Source organism: Indicator indicator, chromosome 16 (genome assembly GCF_027791375.1).
Source record: "Indicator indicator isolate 239-I01 chromosome 16, UM_Iind_1.1, whole genome shotgun sequence".
Taxonomy (NCBI): Eukaryota; Metazoa; Chordata; class Aves; order Piciformes; family Indicatoridae; genus Indicator; species Indicator indicator.
Window position 1 is genome coordinate 3151761 of NC_072025.1, and position 25681 is coordinate 3177441.

General features: G+C 54.6%; 1 protein-coding gene across 1 annotated transcript; it reads left to right on the forward strand.

Annotated features, from left to right (window-relative positions):
- The first annotated feature begins 5601 nt into the window (after positions 1–5601).
- CLK3 (CDC like kinase 3) lies at positions 5602–25445 on the forward strand. The gene is made up of 14 exons (XM_054388320.1): positions 5602–5630; positions 6119–6270; positions 15045–15252; positions 18664–18757; positions 19187–19253; positions 20279–20395; positions 21350–21516; positions 21649–21743; positions 22408–22537; positions 23421–23503; positions 23868–23947; positions 24106–24196; positions 25025–25222; positions 25432–25445. The coding sequence occupies exons 2-13, from the start codon at positions 6119–6121 to the stop codon at positions 25208–25210; spliced, it is 1470 nt and encodes a 489-aa protein (XP_054244295.1). The 5' UTR covers positions 5602–5630; the 3' UTR covers positions 25211–25222; positions 25432–25445.
- Positions 25446–25681: the final 236 nt, after the last annotated feature.

Consider the following 25681-nt stretch of genomic DNA (forward strand, 5'->3'; position numbering starts at 1 on the left):
CTGGGCAACCTGTTCCAGTGCCTCCCCACCCTCACTGGAAAGAATTTCTTCCTAATCTCCAGTCTCAATCTCCCCTCTTCCACCCTCAATCCCTGTCCCTCCCAGCTCTTATCAAAACTCCCTCCCCAGCTCTCCTGCAGCCCCTTCAGGTACTGGAAGGCTGCTGTGAGGTCTCCCTGGAGCATTCTCTTCTCCAGGCTGAACAGCCCCAACTATCTCAGCCTGTCCCCATAAGGAGGTTTTCCAGCCCTCTGATTATCTTTGTAGCCTTCTCTGGCCCCACTCCAACAGTTCCATGTCCTTCCTGTACTGGAGGTAGCAGAACTGGAGGCAGTGCTGCAGGTGGGCAGCAGAGAATCACCTCCCAGGTCCTGCTGGTCACACTGTTCCTGGATGTTGGCTCATCCTGGATGAGGACTGTGTCTTTGCAGCTCTTTGTGGAGAGAACTGGGTTGTAGACCTGATCTGGTAGGATGTGGTTTTGTCCTCTACAGACAGTACAGTGTCCCTGTACTTGGCACTGGTGAGGTACTGGGTTCAGTTTTGGGGCCCTCACTCCAAGGAAGACATTGAGGTGCTGGAGTAGGTCCAGAGAAGGGCTGGTGAGGAGCAGCTGAGGGCACTGGGGTTGCTTAGTCTGGAGAAAAGGAGGCTGAGGGGAGACCTCAGCTCCCTGAAAGGAGGTTTGGAGTGAGGTGGGGGTTGGTCTCTTCTCCCTAGTATCAGGTGATAGAACAAGAGGAAATGGCCTGAAATTGTGCCAGGGGAGGTGTGGACTGGAGATTAGGAAAAATTTCTTACCTGCAAGAACGATCAGGGCTTGGAACAGGCTGCCCAGGGAGGTGGTGCAGTCCCCATCCCTGGAGGTGTTCAAGAAACCTGTGGGTATGGCACCTGGGGACATGGTTTGGTGGCCATGGTGGTGTAGGGTTGAAATTGGACTGGATGATCTCAGAGGTCTCTTCCAACCAAAACCATTCTCAGATCCCATGAGTGTGGGTTTAAAGGAAGGAGTTTGCTGGATTTCCTTTCCCAGGCCTTCCTGGAGGGGCTGTACCTGCCCTGTGTCCCAGCTCTGTGAAGGCCAGGCTGGGGCAGGAGCCCCTCTCCCAGCCCCCTGCTGTGTTGCCATCTGCTCTGCACACAGAGGACATTTGATGCTTCCCAGAGGTTTGCTGTTGACGCAGCACCTGACGCTGCTGTTTCCAGTTGCTCAACCAGTTTGGCAGTTGGAGAGGAACTGGTTTCTAGCCCTTATTGGGGTGATGTTTCCAATGCCCTGCTGTCTGCATTTGCTTTGGCTGCTGGCCCAGCCATGGGGCCTGCTGCTGAAACCTTAAACATCTCTCCAGTAAGTCTTGCCTCAGCATCACCACCTGGAAGCTTCTGCCCTTCTGCTGCCATCAGCATCTGGCTCCAGGACAGCTCCACATGTGGCTATGAACCACAGCAGGGGCTGGGAACCACAGCAGGAGCTGTGCTGGGGCTGTGGCACACATTGGCACAGACTCCTTGTGCTCAGGCCACACCTTGAGTACTGGGTTCAGTTTTGGGTCCCTCGCTCCAAGAAGGACATTGAGGGGCTGAGGGAGGTCCAGAGAAGGGCAACCAAGCTGGGGAAGGGTCTGGAGGATAGGGCTGGGGAGGAGTGACTGAGGGAACTGAGGGTGTTTAGTCTGGTGGAAAGGAGTCTGAGGGGAGACCTCATTGCTCTCTACAGCTCCCTGCAAGGAGGTGAGGGTTGGTCTCTTCTCCCAAGTAACAAGGGGCAGGATGAGAGGAAATGGCCTCAAGTTGCACCAAGGGAGGTTTAGGCTGGACATTAGAAGAAACTTCTTCACTTGAAAGGGTTCTCCAGCATTGGAACAGGCTGCCCAGGGCAGGTGGCTGGATCCCCATCCCTGGAGGTGTCAAAAAAGCCACAGAGATGTGGTACTGAGGGCCATGGGTTAGCAGCAGCCTTGGTGGAGTTAGAAAGGACAATGATCTTGGAAGTCTTCTCCAACTGAAATAATTCTGTGATCCACCTTGGGCTTCTTTCCCATGCCCCAGGACCAGGGTGGGATGCTGCAAGCCAGCAAGTTGTGGCTGCTCTGAGCTGCCAGTTTTGCTCTTTGCTGTTGTTCCACCAGGCACAGAGAGCCATGGTGGTGCAGCTCTGGTGGTGCACATCTGCTGTGGGCACGGTGCCCTGCTCTGCTCCTTGCCAAGAAGAACCTCAAGGACTCCTGGGCACCTCCCCAGCCCTCCCTGGAGCAGAGCTAAAGATGCTCCTCACCATATTGAATTCATTGGTGGCCCAGACAAGTGGTCAGTGAATAAACAAAGGGGTGGAGCACGACTGAAACCATGGAGTCAATGAAGCTCTTTCCATCCTGGTGCTCTTGACTCAGCTCTGCCACAGGCTGGCAGTGTCCATGGGCAGGAGCGAGAAATGTCCTCCAGAGCGGTGGCCGTGGTGGGAGGGGATGGTCACCTACTGATGGGGCTGGAGGGAGCAAAGCCCCACTCCTAACCCCTGCCATGGTGGTGCTAGGTAGTAAATCACAGGATCATAGAATGGTTTGGGTTGGAAGAGACCTGCAAAGATCATCCAGTCCAGACCCCTGCAGTCAGCAGGGGCAGCCTCAACTAGATCAGGTTGTCCAGGGCCTCATCGAGCCTCACCTTGAATATCTCCAGGGATGGAGCCTCAACCACCTCCCTGGACAACCTGTTCCAGTGTTTCACCACCCTCATGGTGCACAACTTGTTCCTCACATCCAATCTCAATCTGCTCTGCTCTAGTTTGAAGCCATTGTCCCTGTCCCTGCAGGCCTTTGCAAACAGTCTCTCTCCAGCCTTCCTGTAGCCCCCTTCAGGTACTGGAAGATTGTTATTAGGTCTCTCTGGAGCTTCCTCTTCTCCAGGCTGAACACCCCCAGCTCCCTCAGCCTGTCCTCACAGCAGAGCTGCTCCAACCCCCTGAGCATTTTCCTGGCCTCCTCTGGACCCTCTCCATCAGGTCCATGTCCTTCCTGTACTGAGGGCTCCAGCCCTGCACACAGTACTCCAGGTGAGGTCTCAGCAGAGCAGAGCACAGTGTCAGAATCACCTCTCTGGCTCTGCTGCCAACACTGCTTTGGATGCAGCCCAGGCTGGGATTTGCCTTCTGTGCTGCAAGCTCACACTGCCTGCTCCTCTCCAGCTTCTCCCCCACCAGCACCCCAAGTCCTCTTCCACAGTGTGCTGGGGCACACCCATCCTGGATGGCTCTGAGAAGAACCCAGCCCCAGGTGGACAAAAGAAACTTAATCTGGGGGAGGGCTTGGCCCCTCCCCTGCTGGGAGAAGGTGGTCCCTGACTCCAAGGTGTCTGTTCCACTTCCCCTTCCTGTCCAGCAAGCCTATCAAAGGGCGGACATCTTGCTGCTCGCTCTCTCTTTCCTGCCTCGTCTACTCGAGAAGATCTCCTGCACCGGACCACGTGGCTGGGGCCCTTTCTCTCTCCCAACTGAATCCTCCGACATCCAGGGGAACACAAGGCCATCCAGGCTTGGTTTTGTATATTTTTCCCGCTTACCCTCATCCCTCACCTCTGTGAACCCCCCCTGTTACTGCTATCTCTATATATCTATATATATATACAAGATTATTTTTTCCTTTCCCTTTTGTAAAAAAGGAAAAAATTTACTTCTCCTACTTCCAAACCGACTTCAGACTATTTCTTTCACGAATTTATTTTTTTTTTCTTTCCCCTACCCTTTTTTTTTCCTTCCTTCTCTCTCTCCACCCTGCCGAGAGAAAAGGGAGAGGGGCAGGGGGAGGAATTTCAATCTATTACCATTTGAGCTCCTAAACTCAGAGCTCAAACTACCACACTCAGGGCTGCTTTCTATCACCTCCTCCCCCAGTCTGTAGTGAGAGTGAGGATTGCTCCAGCCCAGGTGCAGGACCCTGCACTTGCTCTTGTTGATCCTCATGAGGTTCCCTTGGCCACCACCTCTCCAGCCTGTCCAGGTCCCTCTGGATGCCCTCCTGTCCCTCTGCTGTATCAACAGCACCACTCAGCTTGGTGCCATCTGCACCCTTGCTGCTGGTCCATTCAAGTTCCCCTTCTATGTCATTGATGACAATATTAAGCAGCAGAGGTCCCAGCACAGACCCCTGAGGGACACCAAATCAACAGGACTGAGGTCCTCTCTCCATGGAGATTAACTCCTCACTGAACCTCTTCCCCCAGCTGGCCCAGACCTATCTCCAGTGCCAAGGGCATCCCTTTGGCGGGGGGGGACACAACAGCAGCTCTCAGCCCTGTTTGGTGCCAGGAAAGTGCCTGCAGAACCCATGGGGGCAGAAGGTGCACAGGGCCACAGTGATGCAGAGCATTGTGAGGGTCACCATGGTGAGGGTTGTCAGGGCAAAGCAGCTGGGCTGAGGGCAGTCCAGCAGCGACAAAGGCAAAGGTGAGGATGGCTGTGGCAAGGGTGACCTTGCTGAGGAAGGTCATTGTGAGGCAGACACGGGGAGGAAGGCCATGGTGAGGGGGAGGATGGCAGCGGTGGGGTAAGCCGTGGTGGGGAAGGCCATGGAGACAAAGGCCACAGTGAGGCAGAGCAGAGGAAGGAAGCCGATGCTGAGGGTGAGGATGGCCATGGTGAGGGTGAAGTAGCACAGGGAGGTAGACCATGGTGAGGAGGGCCATGGTGAGGCAGACCAGAGGAAGGAAGATGATGTTGAGGGTGAGGATGGCTGTGGTGAGTAAGGCCACAGAAACAGAAGCCGTGGTGAGGATGGTTGTGGTAAGGAAGGTCATGGAGAGAGGAAGGTCATGGAGAGAGGAAGGCAACGGAGAGAGGAAGGTCATGGAGAGAGGAAGGTCATGGAGAGAGGAAGGTCATGGAGAGGGTGGTCACGGTGTGGAAGGCATGGTGAGGCAGACTATAGGGAGGAAGATCATGTTGAGGGTGAGGATGGCTATAGTGAGGAAGGCTGTGGTGAGAAGGAGGATGTGAGGGAGGCTGTGCTGAGGGTAAGGATGGCCACAGTGAAGAAGAGCATGGAGAGGAGGGCCATGGCCACAGTGCAGAATATCATGGTGAGGGTGAGGATGGACACAGTGAGGAAGCCCATGGAGAGGAAGGCCATGGTGAGGGTGAGGATGGTGAGAGTGAGGATGGCCTTGGTGAGGGTGAGGATGGTGAAGGTGAGGAAGGCCATGGTGAGGGTGAGGATGGTGAGGGTGAGGATGGCCTTGGTGAGGAAGGTCATGGTGAGGGTGAGGATGGCCTTGGTGAGGTAGGTGATGGTGAGGATGGCCCCGGTGAGGAAGGCGAGGGTGAGGAAGGCGAGGGTGAGGAAGGCGAGGGTGAGGATGGTGAGGGTGAGGATGGTGAGGGTGAGGAAGGCCATGCCGGGGAGGCCGTGCGGGGCTGGCCCCGGCCCCGGCCCCGCCCCAAGCCGGCTGCTGGCGGCGGCCCCGGCGCGCCGGTAGTTAACAGCGTCCCGGAGGGGGCAGCTGCTGGCGGCGGGGCGGGCGGGACCGGAAGCGGAAGGGCAGCCGTAGCCGTTGCGGCGGCGCTGCTGGGCCGGTGGGGCCGGGCCAGGCCGGGCCGCAGCCGCCGAGCGCGGCTGGAGGGGAGCGGACGGGAGGTGAGTAGGCCCCGGGCTGGCGGAGCGGCGCCGGGGGCCTCGGCGGGGGCGGCCGGAAGCGCCTCCGGAGGGCTCTGCAGGGGGTTCGGCCCGGGCCCAGCCGCGGCGCCCTGGGGCTGTTCGTGGCGCCCCGGTGCGGTGCCGCGGCCTGCAGCGCTCCGGTCCCGGTGCCCCGGTTCCCCCCAGCCAAACGGCCAGCGGGCCTCGGGCCTGGTGGCGGCGGCAGCAGCAGGCAGCCGGGTCACTGCACGGGAAATGACCGGTAACGTCCTGACCAACCCCGCGCCTCCCGGGGCCGCCCGCCCGCCCTCGTCCGCAGACAGCGCCCCAGGCACGGCGCCTCTCGGGGGGGCGCTGCCTTAGCCTTCGGGTCCGGGGGGCACTAGGTCGGCCCTCGGTGCCCTCAGGGAGCTGGTGACAGGCCCAGGGTTGAGCGTGTGAAGAGCCAGGCGCGTTTAGAGCTGTCTGGAAGCCTCCTGTCCCCTCAGATGCATCACTGTAAGAGGTACCGGTCCCCGGAGCAGGAGAACTACCTGGGGCACAGGTGGAAGAGGAAGAGGTCTCGAAGCAGAGACTACTATGAGGGGAGGCTGCGATACCCACCCCGCAGGGAGCTGGCCAGGAGGTCACGATCGAGAAGGTGAGAGCAGGTTTGGGCAGGGGGAGAGGGGACAGCCGGCTAACAAACTCTCGTCCTCCCTGCTGGGTGCGATGTGGAGCCAGCCATGCGCCGTGGCAGCTTTCGTTTGCTGGCTGAGGATCAGCTTTAAACCTGTAAATCCCAGGGATGGAAGGAAGGGGCTTAACTCTGTGTGTGTGTGTGCCTTCCCTTACGTGTTGCTGCATCTGGCCAAACGTTCCTCCCAAAGCCATATCTTGAATATCAGAGAGGGATAACAGTCTGCCCTGGAATCATCTTTCCCACTTCTCATGCTGTGAAGGCTTTGAAAGCCTTTTCACTCCAGACAGTAGGGACGAGAGGCAGTGGCCTCAGGCTGCACCAGGGGAGATTTAGATTGGAGATGAGGAGCAATTTCTTCACTGCAAGAGTGATCAGGCACTGGAAGAGGCTGCCCAGGGAGGTGATGGAGTCACCATCCCTTGGAGGCCTTCAAGGAACCTGTGGAATTGGCACTTTGGGATGTGGTTTAATGGCCAGGGTGGTGTTGGGTTGATGGTTGGACTCGCTGATCTTAGAGGTCTTTTCCAACCTCAATGATTCTGTTCTGTGATTCTCTCTGACAGTGTCACAGAGCAGATTTTAAATGGCAGTGCTTTGCCCTCACCTGTGCTGCCAGCAAGGATGCGAGCGTCGCTAACTGACCTTTCCTGCTTCAGCTCTGGGTTTTACCTTTGATCCTCTCTTTGTTCAGCATTTCCACAGGGACAATGAGGTGCTGGAAGCAGGGTGGATGAGGCCCTTTGGTGAGAGGAGTGGCGGTGAGGGTTCTGGAATAGAGGCAGCAGGCACCTGCTGACACATCACCATGTGTGGCCGAAATAGACTGGTCTGGTCCTTGCTGCTCCCCAGGACCAGGGCTGGGGCAGTTGAGCAGGTTGAGCAGGGCAGGTGCAGCCAGAAGGGTGCTGAGGTCATCGTTCCTGAAGTGTTCTGCAGATGAATTTCTCTTCCCAGCCTGGCTTTTGTTTACTGCAGGCATTGTGAAATAACAGCTGACGCACGCAGTAGGCCTTCCCATTCTTTCAGCTGCTGGAGCACCTAGGATGGAGCTGGCTGAAGGGGGAGCCTACAAGAAAGCTGGGGAGGGACTTTTTGCAAGGGCTTGTAGTGATAGGATCACAGAATCATAAAATGGTCTGAGTTGGAAGGGACCTCCAAAGGTCCAACCCTCCCCACAGTCAGCAGGGACATCCTCTGCTAGATCAGGCTGCCCACTTTGAGCCCTGTCAAGCCTCACTTTGAACCTTCAGGGATGGGACCCCAACCACCTCCCTGGGCAACCTGTTCCAGTGCTCCACCACCCTCGTGGTGCAGAACTTGTTCCTCACATCCAATCTCAATCTGCTCTGCTCTAGTTTGAAGCCATTGCCCCTGGTCCTGTCCCTGCAGGCCTTTGCAAACAGTCTCTCTCCAGCCTTCCTGTAGCCCCCTTCAGGTACTGGCAGGCTGCTGTTAGAGCTCCCTGGAGCCTTCTCTTCCCCAGAAGAACACCCCCAGCTCCCTCAGCCTGTCCTCATAGCAGAGGACCCCTCCAACCCCCTGATGGTTTTTGTGGCCCTCCTCTGGACCTGCTCCATCAGGATGAGGGGCAATGGATTGAAGCTGGAAGAGGAGAGATTAGGAAGAAATTCTTTACTGTGAGGGTGGGGAGACACTGGGATAGGTTGCCCAGGGAGGTTATGGATGCCCCCTCCAAGGAAATGTTCAGGGCCAGGCTGGATGAGGCCTTGTTCAGTCTGGGCTAGTGTGAGGTGTCCCTGCCCATGGCAGGGGGGTTGGAACTGGATGGTCTTTAAGATCCCTTCCAACCCAAACCATTCTGTGATTTCATTTTGTGATTTGCTGGGTGAAAATCTTCTTGCCCCTTTATTCTCAGCCTCTGGGCCTCTCAGAGGTCTGTTGGCCTCTCTGTGTTTTAGATTTTAATTTCTGAATCCTCTGCATCTTACAGGCAGACAGGGGTGTCCCAGAGGTGTGGTTGGAGCTGAGGATAGGTGTCAGAACAGGGCTGTGGGTTGGGTTTTTTTGTGTGTTTTGGCAAGTTCAGCAATGACCTACAGCTGCTGCTTTCTTGGCAGGCAGCTTGAAATTGTCTTCTTGATCTAAAATGAGATGAAAGGTGGCTGGAAAGGCAGCAGCTCCTCTCCTTGCTGGGTGATTGGATCTTCTGCCTTAAGCACAGCTTCTCCCTCAGTGACCTGTGAGGCAAGGCAGTGGAAGCTGTTTGATCAGACCAGCTGTACCAGCTAGGGTGGCAATGGCAGTGGTGCTTTTGGGGGCAGAAGCCCCTAGGGCACTGTGACACCAGTTTTTTTGCTGCCTGCTGTAAGAGAAGCACCACAGCAGTGGTGCCAGGGAAGCACATGGACCAGTCATGGTGCCTGAAACATGGTGCAATACCAGCTTGTCAATACTCACAGCCAGGAGCTTTGTGAGGCCTTGTGGCCTTTCCCAGTGCAGAGAGGAGCTTGGCTGAACTCTTCTCTCACACACTTGCAGCCCTCATTGTTGCTAGAGGTGCAGCTGTACTCTTGAGGAAGGTGGTGGAAGCCTCATCCCTGGAGAAGGCCAGGCTGGATGTGGCTGTGAGCAACCTGCTGTGGTGTGAGGTGTCCCTGCCCATGGCAGGGGGGTTGGGACTGGCTGAGCCTTGAGCTCCCTTCCAACCCTGACAGTTCTGTGATTCTATACTGTGGAGGCCACGTTTTGCTTCTGGCTTCAGTTAATGATCTGTTGAGCAGGTGTGTACCAAAGGCTTGGCCTTCAGGGGCCCCCAGTTCTCCCCTGGGATGATGACTGCTGCTGGCTTCAGGTCTCATTTGTTGAAGACCTAATGAGGCATCTCCCTAGGTGCTTGAGGTTGGCTGTTAGAAGAAACTTCTTCACTGAAAAGGTCACAAACACTGGAACAGGCTCCCCAGGGAGGTGATTGAATCCCCATCCCTGGAGGGGTTTCCAAGAGGCAGAGATGTGGTGCTGAGTGACATGGCTTAGCACCAGGCTTGGTAGAGGTGGAGAATGGTTGGGCTGGATGATCTTGAAGGTCTTTTCCAAGCAAAATGATTTTTGTGATTCTAGGGGGAGGTGAAAGGGTGACAGACAAACACTGGTGTGGAGTCTCCAAGGTGGGAGACTTTCAAGGCCCACCTGGATGTGTTCCTGTGTGACCTGCCCTGCCAGGGGGGGTTGGACTCAGTGATCTTCAGAGGTCCCTTTCACTCCCTGTGATTCTGTGTGGTGGTGGAGGTGGCTCAGATGAGGTGGGCATCCCAGGTGGAGCTCAGAGTGGGTTTTTTCCTGCTGGCATCATGAAAGGTGGGAGTGCCACACAGAATCACAGAATTAACCAGAAGACCTTTGAGATCATCAAGTCCAACCTATCACCCTACACCATCTAATCAACCATGGCACTAAGTGCCTCATCCAGGCTTTTGTTAAACACTCTCCTGCAAACCTTCTCCTTCTGTGAGAGGTGGTCAGTGTTTGGGCCACAGCAAAGGGCTGGGCTGAAGCTAGGATGTTGCCCTGCTGCCAGGGAGCAGGAGCACTTAGTTCCAGCAGGACTCTTGCCCTTTTGTGCTTTTCCAGGGTGTCCAAAAAAAGACATTGAGGTGCTGGAGTGCATCCAGAGAAGAGCAATGAGGCTGGTGAGGGGTTTGGAGGGTGTCATATGAGGAGTAGCTGAGGGAGCTGGGGCTGTTTAGTCTGGAGAAGAGGAAGCTGTCTTATGAGGAGAGACTGAGAGAGTTGGGGCTGTTCAGTCTGGAGAAGAGAAGGCTCTGAGGAGACCTTCTTGTGGCCTTCCAGGATCTGAAGAGGGCTACAAGAAAGCTGGGGAGGGACTTTTGAGGGTGTCAGGGAGTGATAGGTCTGGGGGGAATGGAACAAAGCTGGAAGTGGGGAGATTCAGACTGGAGGTGAGGAAGAAGTTCTTCCCCATGAGGGTGGTGAGAGCCTGGAATGGATTGCCCAGGGAGGTGGTTGAGGCTCCATCCCTGGAGGTGTTTGCAGCCAGGCTGGATGAGGCTCTGGCCAGCCTGATCCAGTGTGAGGTGTCCCTGCCCATGGCAGGGGGTTGGAACTGGCTGCTCCTTGTGCTCCCTTCCAACCCTGCCTGATTCTATCATTCTAAGCTGAGGGAGATCTTATTGCTCTCCACAGCTCCCTGAGAGCAGTTTGGAGCTGGGTGGAGGTTGGTCTCTTCTCTGAAGTAACAAGTGATAGGATGAGAGGAACTGGCCTCAAGTAGTGCCAGGGGAGGTCTAGTTTGGATGTTAGGAAAAACTTCTTTACAGAATCACAGAACATTAGGGGTCAGAAGGGACCTTGAGAGATCATCCTGTCCAACCCCCCTGCCAAAGCATGAGCCCCTAGGGCAGGTCAGGCAGGAACACATCCAGCTAGGTTTGGAATGCCTCCAGAGAGGGATACTCCACAACCTCTAAGGGCAGCCTGTTCCAGGGCTCTGTCACCCTCACAGTGACAGAGTTTTCCCTTCTGTTCCCGTGGAACCTCCTCTGCTCCAGCTTGCCCCCAGTCCTATCATTGGGCAGCCCTGAGCAGAGCCTGGCTCCATCCTCCTGACACTGCCCTGCACATCTTTATCCCCAGCAATGAGGGCAGCCCTCAGGCTCCTCTGCTCCAGGCTAAAGAACCACAGACTTAAGGCTGGAAAAGACCTTTCTGATCAACTCCAACCATGACCCAACTACCATGACCACCAAGCTATATCCTGAAGTGCCATGTCCACACACTTCTTGAACACCTCCAGGGATGGGGATTCCACCACCTCCCTGGGCAGCCTGTTCCAATCCCTGACCACTTTTGCAGCCAAGACATTTTTCCTAATCTCCAACCTAAACCTCCCCTGGTGCAGCTTGAGACCATTTCCTCTTGTCCTATTGTTAGTTACTTGGGAAAAGAGACCAACACCAGCCTCACTCCAACCTTCTTTCAGGTAGCTGTAGAGAGCAGTAAGATCTTCCTTCAGCCTTCTCTTCTCCAGATTCAGCTGGGGACCCAGCTCTCTTGGCCTTTCTTCACCAGGGAGATGGTCCACTCCCTTAATCACCTTTGTGGCTCTGCACTGGACTCTTTTTTTTGAGCAGTTCTCTGCTTTCTCAGAGGAGGGCCACAAAAATGATCAGGGGTTTGGAGCACCTCTGCTATGAGGACAGACTGAGGGAGCTGGGGGTGTTCAGCCTGGAGAAAAGAAGGCTCCAGGGAGACCTAATAACAAACTTGAGGGGGGCTTACAAGAAGGATAGAGAGAGACTGTTTGCAGAGGCCTGCAGGGACAGGACCAGGGGCAATGGCTTCAAACTAGAGCAGAGCAGATTGAGATTGGATGTGAGGAACAAATTCTGCACCATGAGGGTGGTGGAACACTGGAACAGGTTGCCCAGGGAGGTGGTTGAGGCTCCATCCCTGGAGATATTCAAGGTGTGGTTTGAGAGGGCTGTGGGCAGCCTGATCTAGTTGGGGATGTCCCTGCTGACTGCAGAGTGGCTTGGACTGGATGAGCTTTAGAAGTCCCTTCCAACACAAACCATTCTATGATTCTATGAAATCCCTGGGGGAAGACTTGCCAAGTCCTATTCTGTGATTGTGTGATTCTATGACTCTAGGGCTGTGTGATTCTAGGAGTGTTATGATTCTGGGGCTGTGTGATTCTGTGATTCTAGGACTGTTATGATTCTGGGGCTGTGTGAGTCTGTGATTCTAGGACTGTTATGATTCTGGGGCTGTGTGAGTCTGTGATTCTAGGACTGTTATGATTCTGGGGCTGTGTGAGTCTGTGATTCTAGGACTGTTATGATTCTGGGGCTGTGTGAGTCTGTGATTCTAGGACTGTTATGATTCTGGGGCTGTGTGAGTCTGTGATTCTAGGACTGTTATGATTCTGGGGCTGTGTGAGTCTGTGATTCTAGGACTGTATTGATTCTGGGGCTGTGTGAGTCTGTGATTGTAGGACTGTTATGATTCTGGGGCTGTGTGATTCTGTGATTGTAGGGCTGTTATGATTCTGGGGCTGTGTGATTCTGTGATTGTAGGGCTGTTATGATTCTGGGGCTGTGTGATTCTGTGATTCTAGGACTGTTATGATTCTGGGGCTGTGTGATTCTGTGATTCTAGGGCTGTTATGATTCTGGGGCTGTGTGATTCTGTGATTCTAGGGCTGTTATGATTCTGGGGCTGTGTGATTCTGTGATTGTAGGACTGTTATGATTCTGGGGCTGTGTGAGTCTGTGATTGTAGGACTGTTATGATTCTGGGGCTGTGTGAGTCTGTGATTGTAGGACTGGTATGATTCTGGGGCTGTGTGAGTCTGTGATTGTAGGGCTGTTATGATTCCGGGGCTGTGTGATTCTGTGATTCTAGGACTGTTATGATTCTGGGGCTGTGTGAGTCTGTGATTGTAGGACTGGTATGATTCTGGGGCTGTGTGAGTCTGTGATTGTAGGGCTGTTATGATTCTGGGGCTGTGTGAGTCTGTGATTCTAGGACTGTTATGATTCTGGGGCTGTGTGAGTCTGTGATTGTAGGACTGTTATGATTCTGGGGCTGTGTGAGTCTGTGATTGTAGGACTGTTATGATTCTGGGGCTGTGTGATTCTGTGATTCTAGGGCTGTTATGATTCTGGGGCTGTGTGATTCTGTGATTCTAGGACTGTTATGATTCTGGGGCTGTGTGATTCTGTGATTGTAGGGCTGTTATGATTCTGGGGCTGTGTGAGTCTGTGATTCTAGGACTGTTATGATTCTGGGGCTGTGTGATTCTGTGATTCTAGGACTGTTATGATTCTGGGGCTGTGTGAGTCTGTGATTCTAGGACTGTTATGATTCTGGGGCTGTGTGAGTCTGTGATTGTAGGACTGTTATGATTCTGGGGCTGTGTGAGTCTGTGATTCTAGGACTGTTATGATTCTGGGGCTGTGTGAGTCTGTGATTGTAGGACTGTTATGATTCCGGGGCTGTGTGATTCTGTGATTCTAGGACTGGTATGATTCTGGGGCTGTGTGAGTCTGTGATTGTAGGACTGGTATGATTCTGGGGCTGTGTGATTCTGTGATTGTAGGACTGGTATGATTCTGGGGCTGTGTGAGTCTGTGATTCTAGGACTGTTATGATTCTGGGGCTGTGTGAGTCTGTGATTGTAGGGCTGTTATGATTCTGGGGCTGTGTGATTCTGTGATTCTAGGACTGTTATGATTCTGGGGCTGTGTGATTCTGTGATTCTGGGACTGTTATGATTCTGGGGCTGTGTGAGTCTGTGATTCTAGGACTGGTATGATTCTGGGGCTGTGTGAGTCTGTGATTGTAGGACTGTTATGATTCTGGGGCTGTGTGAGTCTGTGATTCTAGGGCTGTTATGATTCTGGGGCTGTGTGAGTCTGTGATTCTAGGACTGTTATGATTCTGGGGCTGTGTGAGTCTGTGATTCTAGGACTGTTATGATTCTGGGGCTGTGTGAGTCTGTGATTCTAGGACTGTTATGATTCTGGGGCTGTGTGAGTCTGTGATTGTAGGACTGTTATGATTCTGGGGCTGTGTGAGTCTGTGATTCTAGGACTGTTATGATTCTGGGGCTGTGTGAGTCTGTGATTCTAGGACTGTTATGATTCTGGGGCTGTGTGAGTCTGTGATTGTAGGACTGTTATGATTCTGGGGCTGTGTGAGTCTGTGATTCTAGGACTGTTATGATTCCGGGGCTGTGTGAGTCTGTGATTGTAGGACTGTTATGATTCTGGGGCTGTGTGAGTCTGTGATTGTAGGACTGGTATGATTCTGGGGCTGTGTGATTCTGTGATTGTAGGGCTGTTATGATTCCGGGGCTGTGTGATTCTGTGATTCTAGGACTGGTATGATTCTGGGGCTGTGTGATTCTGTGATTCTAGGGCTGTTACGATTCTGGGGCTGTGTGAGTCTGTGATTGTAGGACTGTTATGATTCTGGGGCTGTGTGAGTCTGTGATTGTAGGGCTGGTAGGGTTCTGGGGCTGTGTGAGTCTGTGATTCTAGGACTGTTATGATTCTGGGGCTGTGTGAGTCTGTGATTGTAGGGCTGGTATGATTCTGGGGCTGTGTGAGTCTGTGATTGTAGGGCTGGTATGATTCTGGGGCTGTGTGAGTCTGTGATTGTAGGACTGGTATGATTCTGGGGCTGTGTGAGTCTGTGATTGTAGGGCTGTTATGATTCTGGGGCTGTGTGAGTCTGTGATTGTAGGGCTGGTAGGGTTCTGGGGCTGTGTGAGTCTGTGATTGTAGGGCTGGTAGGGTTCTGGGGCTGTGTGAGTCTGTGATTGTGGGGCTGGTAGGGTTCTGGGGCTGTGTGAGTCTGTGATTGTGGGGCTGGTAGGGTTCTGGGGCTGTGTGAGTCTGTGATTCTGGGGCTGTTATGATTCTGTGACTCTTTCCTGCCAGAGTGGTCAGCACTGGCACAGGCTGCCCTGGGTGGTGGTAGAGTCACCAACCCTGAATGTGTTTAAAGGTTCTTGGGGATGTGGTTCAGGGGTGAACCTTGTAGAGCAGGGCTCTGGGTTGGACTTGGTGATCCTGAGGCTCTTTTGCAACCTGACTGTTCCTGTGTGATTCCTGTGAGTGCCCATCCCTGGAGGCGCTGGGCTGAGCGGCGGTCGGGTCGGCCGCTTGGGCTCCCCCACCTTGGAGGCCTTTTCCAAGCTTTCCCCCTGGCTGCCAGGCCTCTGAAGGCTGCTGTTGTTTGTGCTGCAGCCACGAGAGGATGCCTTACCAGCGGAGGTACCGGCGGGACAGCGAGGCCTACCGCTGCGAGGAGCACAGCCCCTCCTTCGCCGAGGACTTTTACCCCAGCCGCCCGCACCACTGGCGCCGCTCCCGGGGCAGGGAGCAGCACCGGCCCAAGAAGCACCAACACTACTGCAGGAAACGCAGGAGCAGGTCTTGTAGCAGTGCCTCCTCGGTGAGTAGCAGCCAGAACGAGCTCAGGAGGGTTCAGGTTTTTAACTCTTCTTGCCTTCCTTCCAGCTCTGAGGGCGCTGGGTGAGTAACCTCTGATCCCTTCTCTTGTCGTTGTTGGTTTGTTTTTTTTTTTTTCCCCTCCCCTGTGAGCTGGTGTGTGTGTGTGTGTTTGTGTTTTCACTGCCTTCCAGGATCTGAAGGGGGCTGCAAGAAAGCTGGGGAGGGACTTTTGAGGCTGTCAGGGAGTAATAGGACTGGGGGGAATGGAGCAAAAATAGAAATGGCGAGATTCAGGTTGGATGTTAGGAAGAAATTCTTTCCCCATGAGAGTGGTGAGAGACTGGCACAGGCTGCCCAGGGAGGTGGTGGAAGCCTCATGCCTGGAGGTTTTTAAGGTCAGGCTGTGGGCAACCTGCTGTAGTGTGAGGTGTGTCTGCCCATGGCAGGGGGGTTGGAACTGGCTGAGCCTTGAGCTCCCTTCCAACCCTGACAATTCTATGAATGGTCTCAAAACCTTGTCTCTTGTGGAGTTACTGGGTTTTGACTGCTTCAGCCCCTTCTAGCTTTAATACGTGAGGGAACTAAGCTGGGGATCAGGGAGAGCTTCAAATGGCACTCATGTGACAGGCTGAGGAGGGCCAGCTTTGGCCACAGGCCAGCCTGGCTGCTGGGCATGGTGTCATTGGTGGGGTTTGAATGTGGCCAGGGCTTGGCTTCTGCAGATAGCTGCTCCTTGGCAGGGCTTGGTGTGCAGTGCTCCTGCAGGGCCACTTCCAGTGGATTCTGTTCCCAGCCTGGTTCTCCACTGGGGTTGTAAACCCCTGTCCCACCACAGTTAAAGGCTTCCACCTCCTGAGGATGTGCACTTGTGCTCTTTGCCTCCTGCCTCACAAGAGTCCCTAAACTTCAGCTTCTCTGAAAACATCCCCCTGGTGTTCTTCCCCCCTGAAGCACACAGCATTCCTTCCAGGGAATATCGAGAACTGGGTGAGGAGGCTGGTCCTGAGACTGGGAATACCCTGGAAGCATAGTGAGGCATCAGACCTGTGCCTCCCTGCTCCTCTCCTGGCAGGAACCTTTCCATCCTTCACACCTTTGCTGCTTTCCAGTGTCACTACAACTAAGTGAGCAGGCTCTGCTCCCTGCAGCTGGAGCAGATACCTGCATGGCCAAGAGCTTCTGAGGGGCTGCTGCTTTCCTCCTCTGTTTGCTTTCCAGCTGGAATTTGAGTTTTAGCCAGAACCAGGGGTTCTGGTGGGGTTTGTGTGTGTGAGCGATGGCAACGACCTGCAGCTTTGGGCTGGCATCACCTCAAGTCCTTTTGGAAGCTCACAGCTCTCCTAACTGTCCTCTCTACCTTCTCCTCCATTTTGGTTGTAGCTGATGATTTGGACTTGCTGGGGCTGGGGGTGAAGCTCGTTAGAAGCTCAAGCATGGAGATGTAGAAGCTTTGTATGAATTTCTTTGGCTGTTGAGATGGTTCCAAGGCTGAGTAGAAAAGGGTGAGAAATTAGGCAGCTTGTTTGGTGGACCCTGGGGTCCTGCCAGGAATGTTGGGCTGGTTTTCCAGTAGAAGCTAGCAGTAGAAGAGGTGAATGTGACCTCACACCTTCAGTGGAGTGAAATGGTCCATGGGGGGGGGGGGGGTTAATTGAACTGTCCTAAAGGTCTCCCGGGCTGAAAACTGCATCCCGAGGCCAGTGTGCAACACCAGGTCTGTGTGGATGGATCTAGGGCCAGGGTGGTCACTGGCTGTGTCAAGAAGGGATGGGCTGGTTGGCAGGCAGGGCAGGACACAGCTCTGGGAAGCTGGAGGTCTGTGAAGTGAGGCATGAGCAGGGGGGCAGCTGCTGCTCTGGCTCCTGCTGGAGAGCATGTCCTAACCCACAGCTCCTGTAGCCTTCAGCAGCTTTGCCAGCGGAGAGAATGAGGTGGTGCTGGCAAAGCCCTCCTGCTGCCTCTGGCAGAAGGCTGGGGGAGGACCTTCTGGTGACCTTTCAGAACTTGAAGGGGGCCTGAAAGAAGATGGGGACAGGCTTTTTAGCAGGGTCTGTTGTGACAGGACAAGGGGCAATGGTTTGAATGAAAGGAGGGAGATTCAGACTAGATTAAGGAAGATGTTTTTTACGCTGAGGGTGATGAGACCCAGGCCTAGGTTGCCCAGAGAGGTGGTAGATGCCCCATCCCTGGAAGAATTGCAGGTCAGCTTGTTTTGGGGGCTCTGAGCAACCTGCTGTAGCTGCAGATGTCCCTGCTGACTGCGAGGGGGTTGGACTTGATGACCTTTAGAGGTCCCCTCCACCTGCAAGCATTCTGTGATTCTGTCCTCCGGTGCTGCTCCTCTGTGGGGAAAGGTGGAGCCAAAGCCAAGCCACCTTAACCCTAAGGCTTCCTCTCTGGAGAAGTCAGGGAACTCCTTCCTAGCTGGGAGGCATCAGCCAATGAGTTTGTTTGGTTTTTGGCTTTTTTTTGGTTTGGTTTGTTTTTTTTTTTTTCCTTTACATACCTGTTAGCTGTTGATTACTTTTCTGTTTTGAAGTTAGTTTGTGTCTTTGACGTGTCCCTTGCAATATCCCTATCGTTATATATGCTGTGTGCCTTATGAAATGCTGGGATCTGGGAAATCCAACCATCCAACTATCAACCACCAACCAACCAACTATCAACCACCAACCAACCAACTATCAACCACCAACCAACCAACTATCAACCACCAACCAACCAACTATCAACCACCAACCAACCAACTAACTATCAACCACCAACCAACCAATCAACTACCAACCAACTATCAACCAATCAACCAACAACCAACAACCAACCAACCAACCATCAACCACCAACCAACTATCAACCACCAACCAACCAACCAACTATCAACCACCAACCAACCAACCAACTATCAACCACCAACCAACCAACCAACTATCAACCACCAACAATCAACCAACCAACCAACAACCAATCAACCAACCAACCAACAACCAATCAACCAACAACCAACAAACAATCAACCAACCAACCACCAACCAACCAATCTACTATCAACCAACCACCAACCAACCAATCTACTATCAACCGACCAATCTACTATCAACCACCAACCAACCAATCAATCAACCACCAACCAATCAACCACCAACCAATCAACCACCAACCAATCAACCACCAACCAATCAACCACCAACCAACCAACCACCAACCAACCAACCAATCAACCACCAACCAACCAACCACCAACCAACCAACCAACCAACCACCAACCAACCAACCAATCAACCACCAACCATCAACCACCACCCACCCACCTACCCACCAACCCCGCACCGGTCACCTCCGGCCGTGGCTGGCTGCCTGGTGCTGCATTGCTGGTGGCATTGGTGGCATCTGTGGCCTGGGTGGCCCCGAGCAGAGGAGCCAGCAGAGCAGTAGGCGCAGCAGGAGCGTGGAAGATGACAAAGAAGGTCACCTGGTGTGCAGGATCGGCGATTGGCTTCAAGAGCGATGTACAGCCACCTTTCGTAAACCTTTACCTCTCTCCTCTCTCTCTCTTTCTCTCTCTCTCTCTCTCTTTCTCTCCTTTCTATTCCCCCCTCTCTTAGCCCAGAGCTCTCTCCTCTTGCCCTGGAGAGGTCTCTTCTAGTGGTTTATTGCTTTAAAAAAAAAAAAAAAAGGACTGAGCAGTAAAATTGCCTGAGGCAGACCGTAGACACTTGAGTTTTTTAAAGAGAGTGGCAGCCAGAGAGAAGTAATTATTGGTTTGGTTTCATTTTGGGGTTTTGCCTTTTTTTTTGTTTGTTTGTTTGTTTTCTTTTAAATTTATTTGTTTAATATCTTTTTTGGCTTTTGATGTTTTATTGCTGCGAAGTTGCAGGACCCTGATCAGCTCTGGCTGAGCCTCTGGAGCTGACAGCCACTCCTGTTTTCTCTCCTAGACGAAATCGTCGGCAGCCTCGGAGAAGGCACTTTTGGCAAAGTGGTGGAGTGCGTGGACCATGCCAGGTGGGCATCTGCCCCTGCCTGCTGCCTTGGCTGCCCTCTGCCCTCGCCCTCCTCTGCCCTCGCCCTCCTCTGCCCTCTCCCTCCTCTGCCCTTTTCCCCCCCCTGCTCCCTGCTCTGCCCCTCCTGCAGCAAGCTCAGACCCTCACAAGTGCACAGGACTAACAGTGCCAGTCTTGCCTGGACCAAACCATCAGCACCTTCTACTTGGCACTGAGGAGGGCAGATTGAGACTGGAGATGAGGAAGAAATTCTTTCCAGGGAGGGTGGGGAGACACTGGCACAGGTTGCCCAGGGAGGCTGTGGATGTCCCCTCCCTGGAGGTGTTCAGAGCCAGGCTGGATGAGGCCCTGAGCAGCCTGGGCTGGTGGGAGGTGTCCCTGCCCATGGCAGGGAGTTGGAACTGGCTGATCTTTAAGGTCTCTTCCAACCCAACCCATTCTGTGGAAGTTGTGGAGAAGTTCCACTTGTCACAGCAGGAGGGAAGGGGCCTGGTTCACACCTCAGACTTCTCAGGCTGTCCTGAGGGGAAGCAGGAAGGGTTTGGAGTCCCATGGCTGAGGGCTTTGGCAGGGGCTGTTCTTCTGCAGCAGGCTCCAGCTGGGGAAGTGACCTCTTGATCTGCCTGGGTGCTTCTCAGTTCTCTGTTTAACCCCACCTGGGATTACATTTGAAGCCTGCCTCTCTCTGACCTTTTGTCTGGCTCTCAGCTTGCTTGAGGAGGGGGTGAGGTCTCCTGCCTCCTCAGTAACCTCTGGAGATGGCTGCTGGAGGCACAGAGCCCTGAGGCACTGCAGTGCTGGCAGAGCTGCCTGCTGCTCTCTGCAGTCTGAACTGGCAAGAGCCTTTCCCTCCCAGTTAGCTACTGGTCAGGCATCAGAAATCTCTGGCAGACCTTGAGAGCCAGGAAAGGACAAAGCCTTTGAAGAGATGAAAATGTGACTGGGATGTGCCCTCTCCCTGTGGGCTGAGGATGGCTGTGGGGGGCTGCTTGTGACTCCAGCCTTTTCTGCTCTCCTCCCTCCCAGAGGCAAGTCTCAGGTGGCTCTGAAAATCATCAAGAACGTTGGGAAGTACCGAGAAGCAGCCAGGCTGGAAATCAATGTCCTGAAAAAAATCAAAGAGAAGGACAAGGACAACAAATTGTAAGTTCCTCCAAGACTCCTGGGTGGTCAGTACCACATCCTTGCAGAGAAGTGGTCTGTGCTTGGATGACACCCAGAGAAGCATGGGGCTGGGCACTGGAATACCTGCTCCTTGCCTGTCTCCCTCCTCTGTGTTTTGGAAGGAAAGAGGCAGAGAAGTAGCTCTGCTCTGGGCCCCTCACTCCAGGGAGGACATTGAGATGCTGGAGTGGGTCCAGAGAAGGGTAACAAAGCTGGGGAAGGGTCTGGAGAACAGGGCTGGAGAGGAGCAGCTGAGGGAGCTGGGGGTGTTCAGTGTGGAGAGGAGGAGGCTGAGGGAGACCTCATTGCTCTCTACAGCTCCCTGAGAGGAGGTTGGAGCAGGTGGGGGTTAGGCTCTTCCCTCTAGGAACAAGTGAACAGGACAAGAGGAAATGGCCTCAAGCTGCACCAGAGGAGGTTTAGGTTGGACATGAGAGGAAACTTCTTCACTGAAGGGGTTCTGAAACCCTGGCACAGGCTGCCCAGGGAGATGATTGAATCCCCATCCCTGGAGGGGTTTCCAAGGGGCAGAGCTGTGGTGCTGAGGGCCATGGTTTACCACCAGCCTTGGTAGAGTTAGAGAATGGTTGGACTCCCATGACCTTAAAGGTCTCCTCCAGCCCAAGGGATTCCATGGTGCTACGAACACCTCCACAACTGCCCTGCCAGGTCACAGCAAGGAAAGATCAACCAGAACTTCCCTAGCAGCCACTTGCTGCCCTGTCCCACTTGAACTGGAGGTGTGTCTCCAAAGGAGACGGAGTGGGGAGGAGATGTCTGTGGTGTGCACCAAGGGGTGGTTCTGCTCCTGAGTCGCCTGGCAGGGAGCTTTGGCTCACCAGCCCCTTCTGAAGTAGCCAGGCCCGGGCAGGGTGGCTGCATGCAGGTTAATCCTGGTGTCTTCCTCTCCCTGCTGTCTTCCTCCCTGCTCAGCTTGTGTGTCCTGATGTCAGACTGGTTCAACTTCCACGGCCACATGTGCATTGCCTTTGAGCTGCTGGGCAAGAACACCTTTGAGTTCCTGAAGGAGAACAACTTCCAGCCCTACCCTCTGCCTCAGATCCGGCACATGGCCTACCAGCTCTGCCACGCCTTGAGGTGTAAGTCAGCCCTGCTGGCTGCTGGGGAGGCAGCTTGCTGCTTGGAGGGGCTCAGCTGTCTGGCTGCTCCACTCTGTGGTCCTTAGGTGGTTTCTTCTTTCCTCCTCTCCCCCTCCTTGCCCCCCTGTGCAGTTCTGCATGACAACCAGCTGACCCACACCGACCTGAAGCCGGAGAACATCCTCTTTGTCAACTCGGATTTCGACACTCTGTACAACGAGAAGAAGGTGAGTGGTGGCCCACAGCCTTCCCCTCCCTGCTGAGGTGCCACCTGCCCCTCCCAGGGCCTAACCAATCACAGAAATCACAGAAGCATTCAGGTTGGAAAAGAGCCTCAGGATCACCAAGTCTAACCCTGACACCCTGCTCTGCAAGGGTCACCCCTGAACCATAGCCCCAGGCACCACATCCAAACCACCTTTAGACACCTCCAGGCTTGGGGACTCCACCACCTCCCTGGGCAGCACATTCCAATCCCTGACCACTCTTGCTGAACAAACTCTTCCTACTGTCCAGTCTAAACCTACCCAGTCGTAGCTTGAGGCCATTCCTTCTTGTTCTATCTTGTTCTATCTACCTGGGAGAAGAGACCAGCACCAACCTCTCCACAACCTCCTTTCAGGTAGTTGTAGAGAGCAAGTCTGGTTGGTAGGAGAAACCTGGAAGCTGAGCCTCTTCTTCATCCCATGACTGCCTCAAGTGGCTCCAAGTGGAGCCTTTGGTGGCTTCCCTTATCGCTGCTCTGAGATGTGAAGAGCTCAGAGCTTCGCAGTCATCATTCCTCCACTTGGCAGCTCTGGGGCAGGGGGGAGGTCAGAGGGCTCCTCTGGAAGCCCAGCTTAATCCCAGAGCAGCTGCTGGAAGCCCCAAGGGCTCCTTGTTTGCTTGCAGAGCTGTGAGGAGAAGTCCATCCGGAACACGAGCATCCGCGTGGCAGACTTCGGCAGCGCCACCTTCGACCACGAGCACCACACCACCATCGTGGCCACCCGGCACTACCGCCCCCCAGAAGTCATCCTGGGTGAGTGCTGCTGGCCCCCGGGGGCCTGCCGTGGCTGGAGGGGGCCCAGGGAGCCTGTAGGATGGTGCTGGCTGGAAGAAAAAGCGACTTGAGAGGGCTCCCAGGTCTTGGGGATGAGCTGTTGGGTGCGTTGCTGCACCCCCACCTCGGTGGTTCCAAGGTCCTGACTGGATGGAAGGTGTCCAGGGATGGTGCAGAGCCTTGATGCGGAGCTGGGGAAAGCCTGTGGGATTTGGGAGGTGCTCAGGTTAGCTCCAAGGGAACAAGGAGTCAGGATGAGCTGAAACAGAAGCCAGCCTGTTCCAAATGGTGGAGTGGGCCCAGAGGGGCTGGAACACCTCAGCCACAAGGACAGGCTGGGGGAGCTGGGGGTGTTCAGCCTGGGGAAGAGAAGGCTTCAGGAAGATCTAATATCAACCTTCCAGTACCTGAAGGGGCTACAAGAAGGATGGAGAGAGACTGTTTGCAAAGGCCTGCAGGGACAGGACAAGGGGCAATGGCTTCAAACTAGAGCAGAGCAGATTGAGATTGGATGTGAGGAACAAGTCCTGCACCAGGAGGGTGGTGGAACACTGGAACAGGTTGTCCAGGGAGGTGGTTGAGGCTCCATCCCTGGAGATATTCAAGGTGAGACTCAACAGGGCTCAGGGCAGCCTGATCTAGTAGAGGATGTCCCTGCTGACTGCAGAGGGGGACTGGAAGTCTGTTGGAGTCCTTTCCAACCCAAACCATTCTATGATTCCATGAAATCCTGGGGGGCAGACTTGCCAAACCCTCTTGCTGGAGTGCACAGGCATCTCCTAGGTCTCTCTTGGTGCTGCCAAGGATGAAGAAGCTGGTGTGGGTGTGGAGAGCTGCAGGTGAAGCTGTTTTGTCTTTGCAGAGCTGGGCTGGGCACAGCCCTGCGACGTGTGGAGCACTGGCTGCATCCTCTTCGAGTACTACCGCGGCTTCACCCTCTTCCAGGTACCGCCCCCCAGGGCTCCTCCCTCCCCCTCCCTGCCTGCCCCACCTCACCCAGGGCAAGGGAAAAGCAGAGCAGGCACTGGGGAGTTTGAAACTGAGGCACTGAGTTTGAAAACAAGCCCAGGAGAACTCATGGCTTGGGGATTTGTGCCTTGCTGCCCAGCCAAGGTTCAGATCACTTCTGGTTTCTTGCCTCTGCCTGTGAAGAGCAGAAACATGAAGAGGGGAAGCAGAGGTGGACAGGAGCTGTGTCAGTCTTGCTGGAGGCTTGGCTCTGCTTCTCCTGTACCATGTAGGGACAGAGCTTTGGCTGCCAGCTCTCCCAAGCTCTGACTTCCTGCACCCTCACCCTTTTGCTTTGCAGACCCACGAGAATCGGGAGCATCTTGTGATGATGGAGAAGATCCTTGGGCCCATTCCATCTCACATGATCCACAAAACTCGGTGAGAACCTTCTCCTCAGCTCAGCCTGGTCACCTCTTTGTGCCCACTTCCTTCGGGCCACCGAGGCTGTGCCCTCACACCAGGTCTCACCTCAGTGGCAGATGTGCTGCAGGTACGTCCCCTGAGCAGCTCTCCTCACCACCCCCTCTCCTTTGCAGGAAGCAGAAGTATTTCCACAATGGGAATCTGGTGTGGGATGAGAACACCTCTGATGGGAGATACGTCCAAGAGAACTGCAAGCCCCTGCGGGTAGGTGCTGCTGGGTGGCTGCTGGAGGCCTTGGCTGCCTGGGGAGGCTGAGCCACGATGCTGTCCCCTTCTCCAGACCTGTGGTGGGGGACAGGGAGTTCTGCTTTCACCACCCCCAACCTCTCACCTGCACTAACAGAAGTTGAAGTGAAGCAGGACAGGCACTGGGGAATCGGAGAGACTCAGTCCCCCAGGCTGGGAGGCAGCTGGTGCCTTGCTGGGGCAATGGGCTTGGGTCTGTGTCAGAGAATCCTTGCAGTTGGAGAAGACCTTTAAGGTCACGGAGTGCAACCATTCTCTAGCTCTGCCAAGGCTGGTGCTAAACCATGGCCCTCAGCACCACCTCTCTGTGGTTTTTCATCACCTCCAGGGATGGGGATTCAACCACCTCCCTGGGCAGCCTGTGCCAGTCTTTCAGAACCCTTTCAAGGAGAAGTTCCTTCTACAGTCCATCCTAAGGCACCCCTGGTGCAGCTTGAGGCCATTTCCTCTTGTCTCTTCCTCCACCTGGTTCCAGCCTCTTTTCAGGGAGCTGTAGAGAGCAATGAGGTCTTCTCTCAGCTTCCTCCAAGCTGAACACCCCAAGTTCCCTCAGCTGCTCCTCACTGTAGGCAGCTGTACTGTTCTTTTGCCTTCCCAGCTTTGCAGAGGGAGAGGGTGACAAACTCACTGGAAAGGAAGCAGCCCTGTTCTCCAGCCCCCTCCCCAGCTTTGTTACCCCTCTCTGCACCTGCCCCAGCCCCTCCCTGTCCCTCTTGGAGCTCAGGGCCCAGGCTGCTCCCAGTCCTGCAGGTGTTCTGGCAGCCCCTCTGCCTCCTTCCCTTTCAGACCTACATGCTGCACGACTCGCTGGAGCACGCCCAGCTCTTTGACCTGATGAGGAGGATGCTGGAGTTCGACCCCTGCCGCAGGATCACCTTCTCAGAAGCCCTCCTGCACCCCTTCTTCGCGGGGCTGTCGGCCGAGGAGCGGCTGCTGTGCGGGCGAGGAGCCAGCAGGGACCTGAGCAGATGACGGCCGGGGAGGGTGCGGGGCCTGCCCGGGGCGGGGCAGGGGGGGTTGTACATAGGGGGTGACAACAGGCTCCAGCCTCTGCACCTTTCTGGAGAGGGCAGAGGGGCTGGGGGAAAAAACAAAGGGAAGGCTAAGCTCCCTTGGAAAGCACAGATTTGTCTATTTATATGTTGTAAAGTTAAAATAAAAGTGTTTCTTATTGTTTGATACTTCCCTTGTAGGCAGCTGTGTAGGGTTCTCTTGCCTCCCAGCTTTGCCTTTTCTGCAGAGGAAGAGTGGAGATGGTGACAAATGCACTGAAAAAGAAGCAGGCAGGAGGCTTTGCTTCAAGAGTGACTGAGGGTGAGTGGCCCTCGAGTCTCCCTCCTGCCCAGCTGCAGCAAGGAGAGCAGGACTGAATAAACAGCTGGAGGCCAGGAGCAGAGTGTGAATAGTTGCACTTTATTTCAGGGCATGCCCCCTCTCCCTCCC

Coding starts and splice junctions, on each gene's coding strand:
- CLK3 (XM_054388320.1), top strand. CDS start 6,119: ATGCATCACTGTAAGAGGTACCGGTCCCCGGAGCAGGAGAACTACCTG. Junction 20,396..21,349: donor AAGGACAAGGACAACAAATT/GTAAGTTCCTCC, acceptor CTCCCTGCTCAG/CTTGTGTGTCCTGATGTCAG. Junction 21,517..21,648: donor GCTCTGCCACGCCTTGAGGT/GTAAGTCAGCCC, acceptor CCCCCTGTGCAG/TTCTGCATGACAACCAGCTG.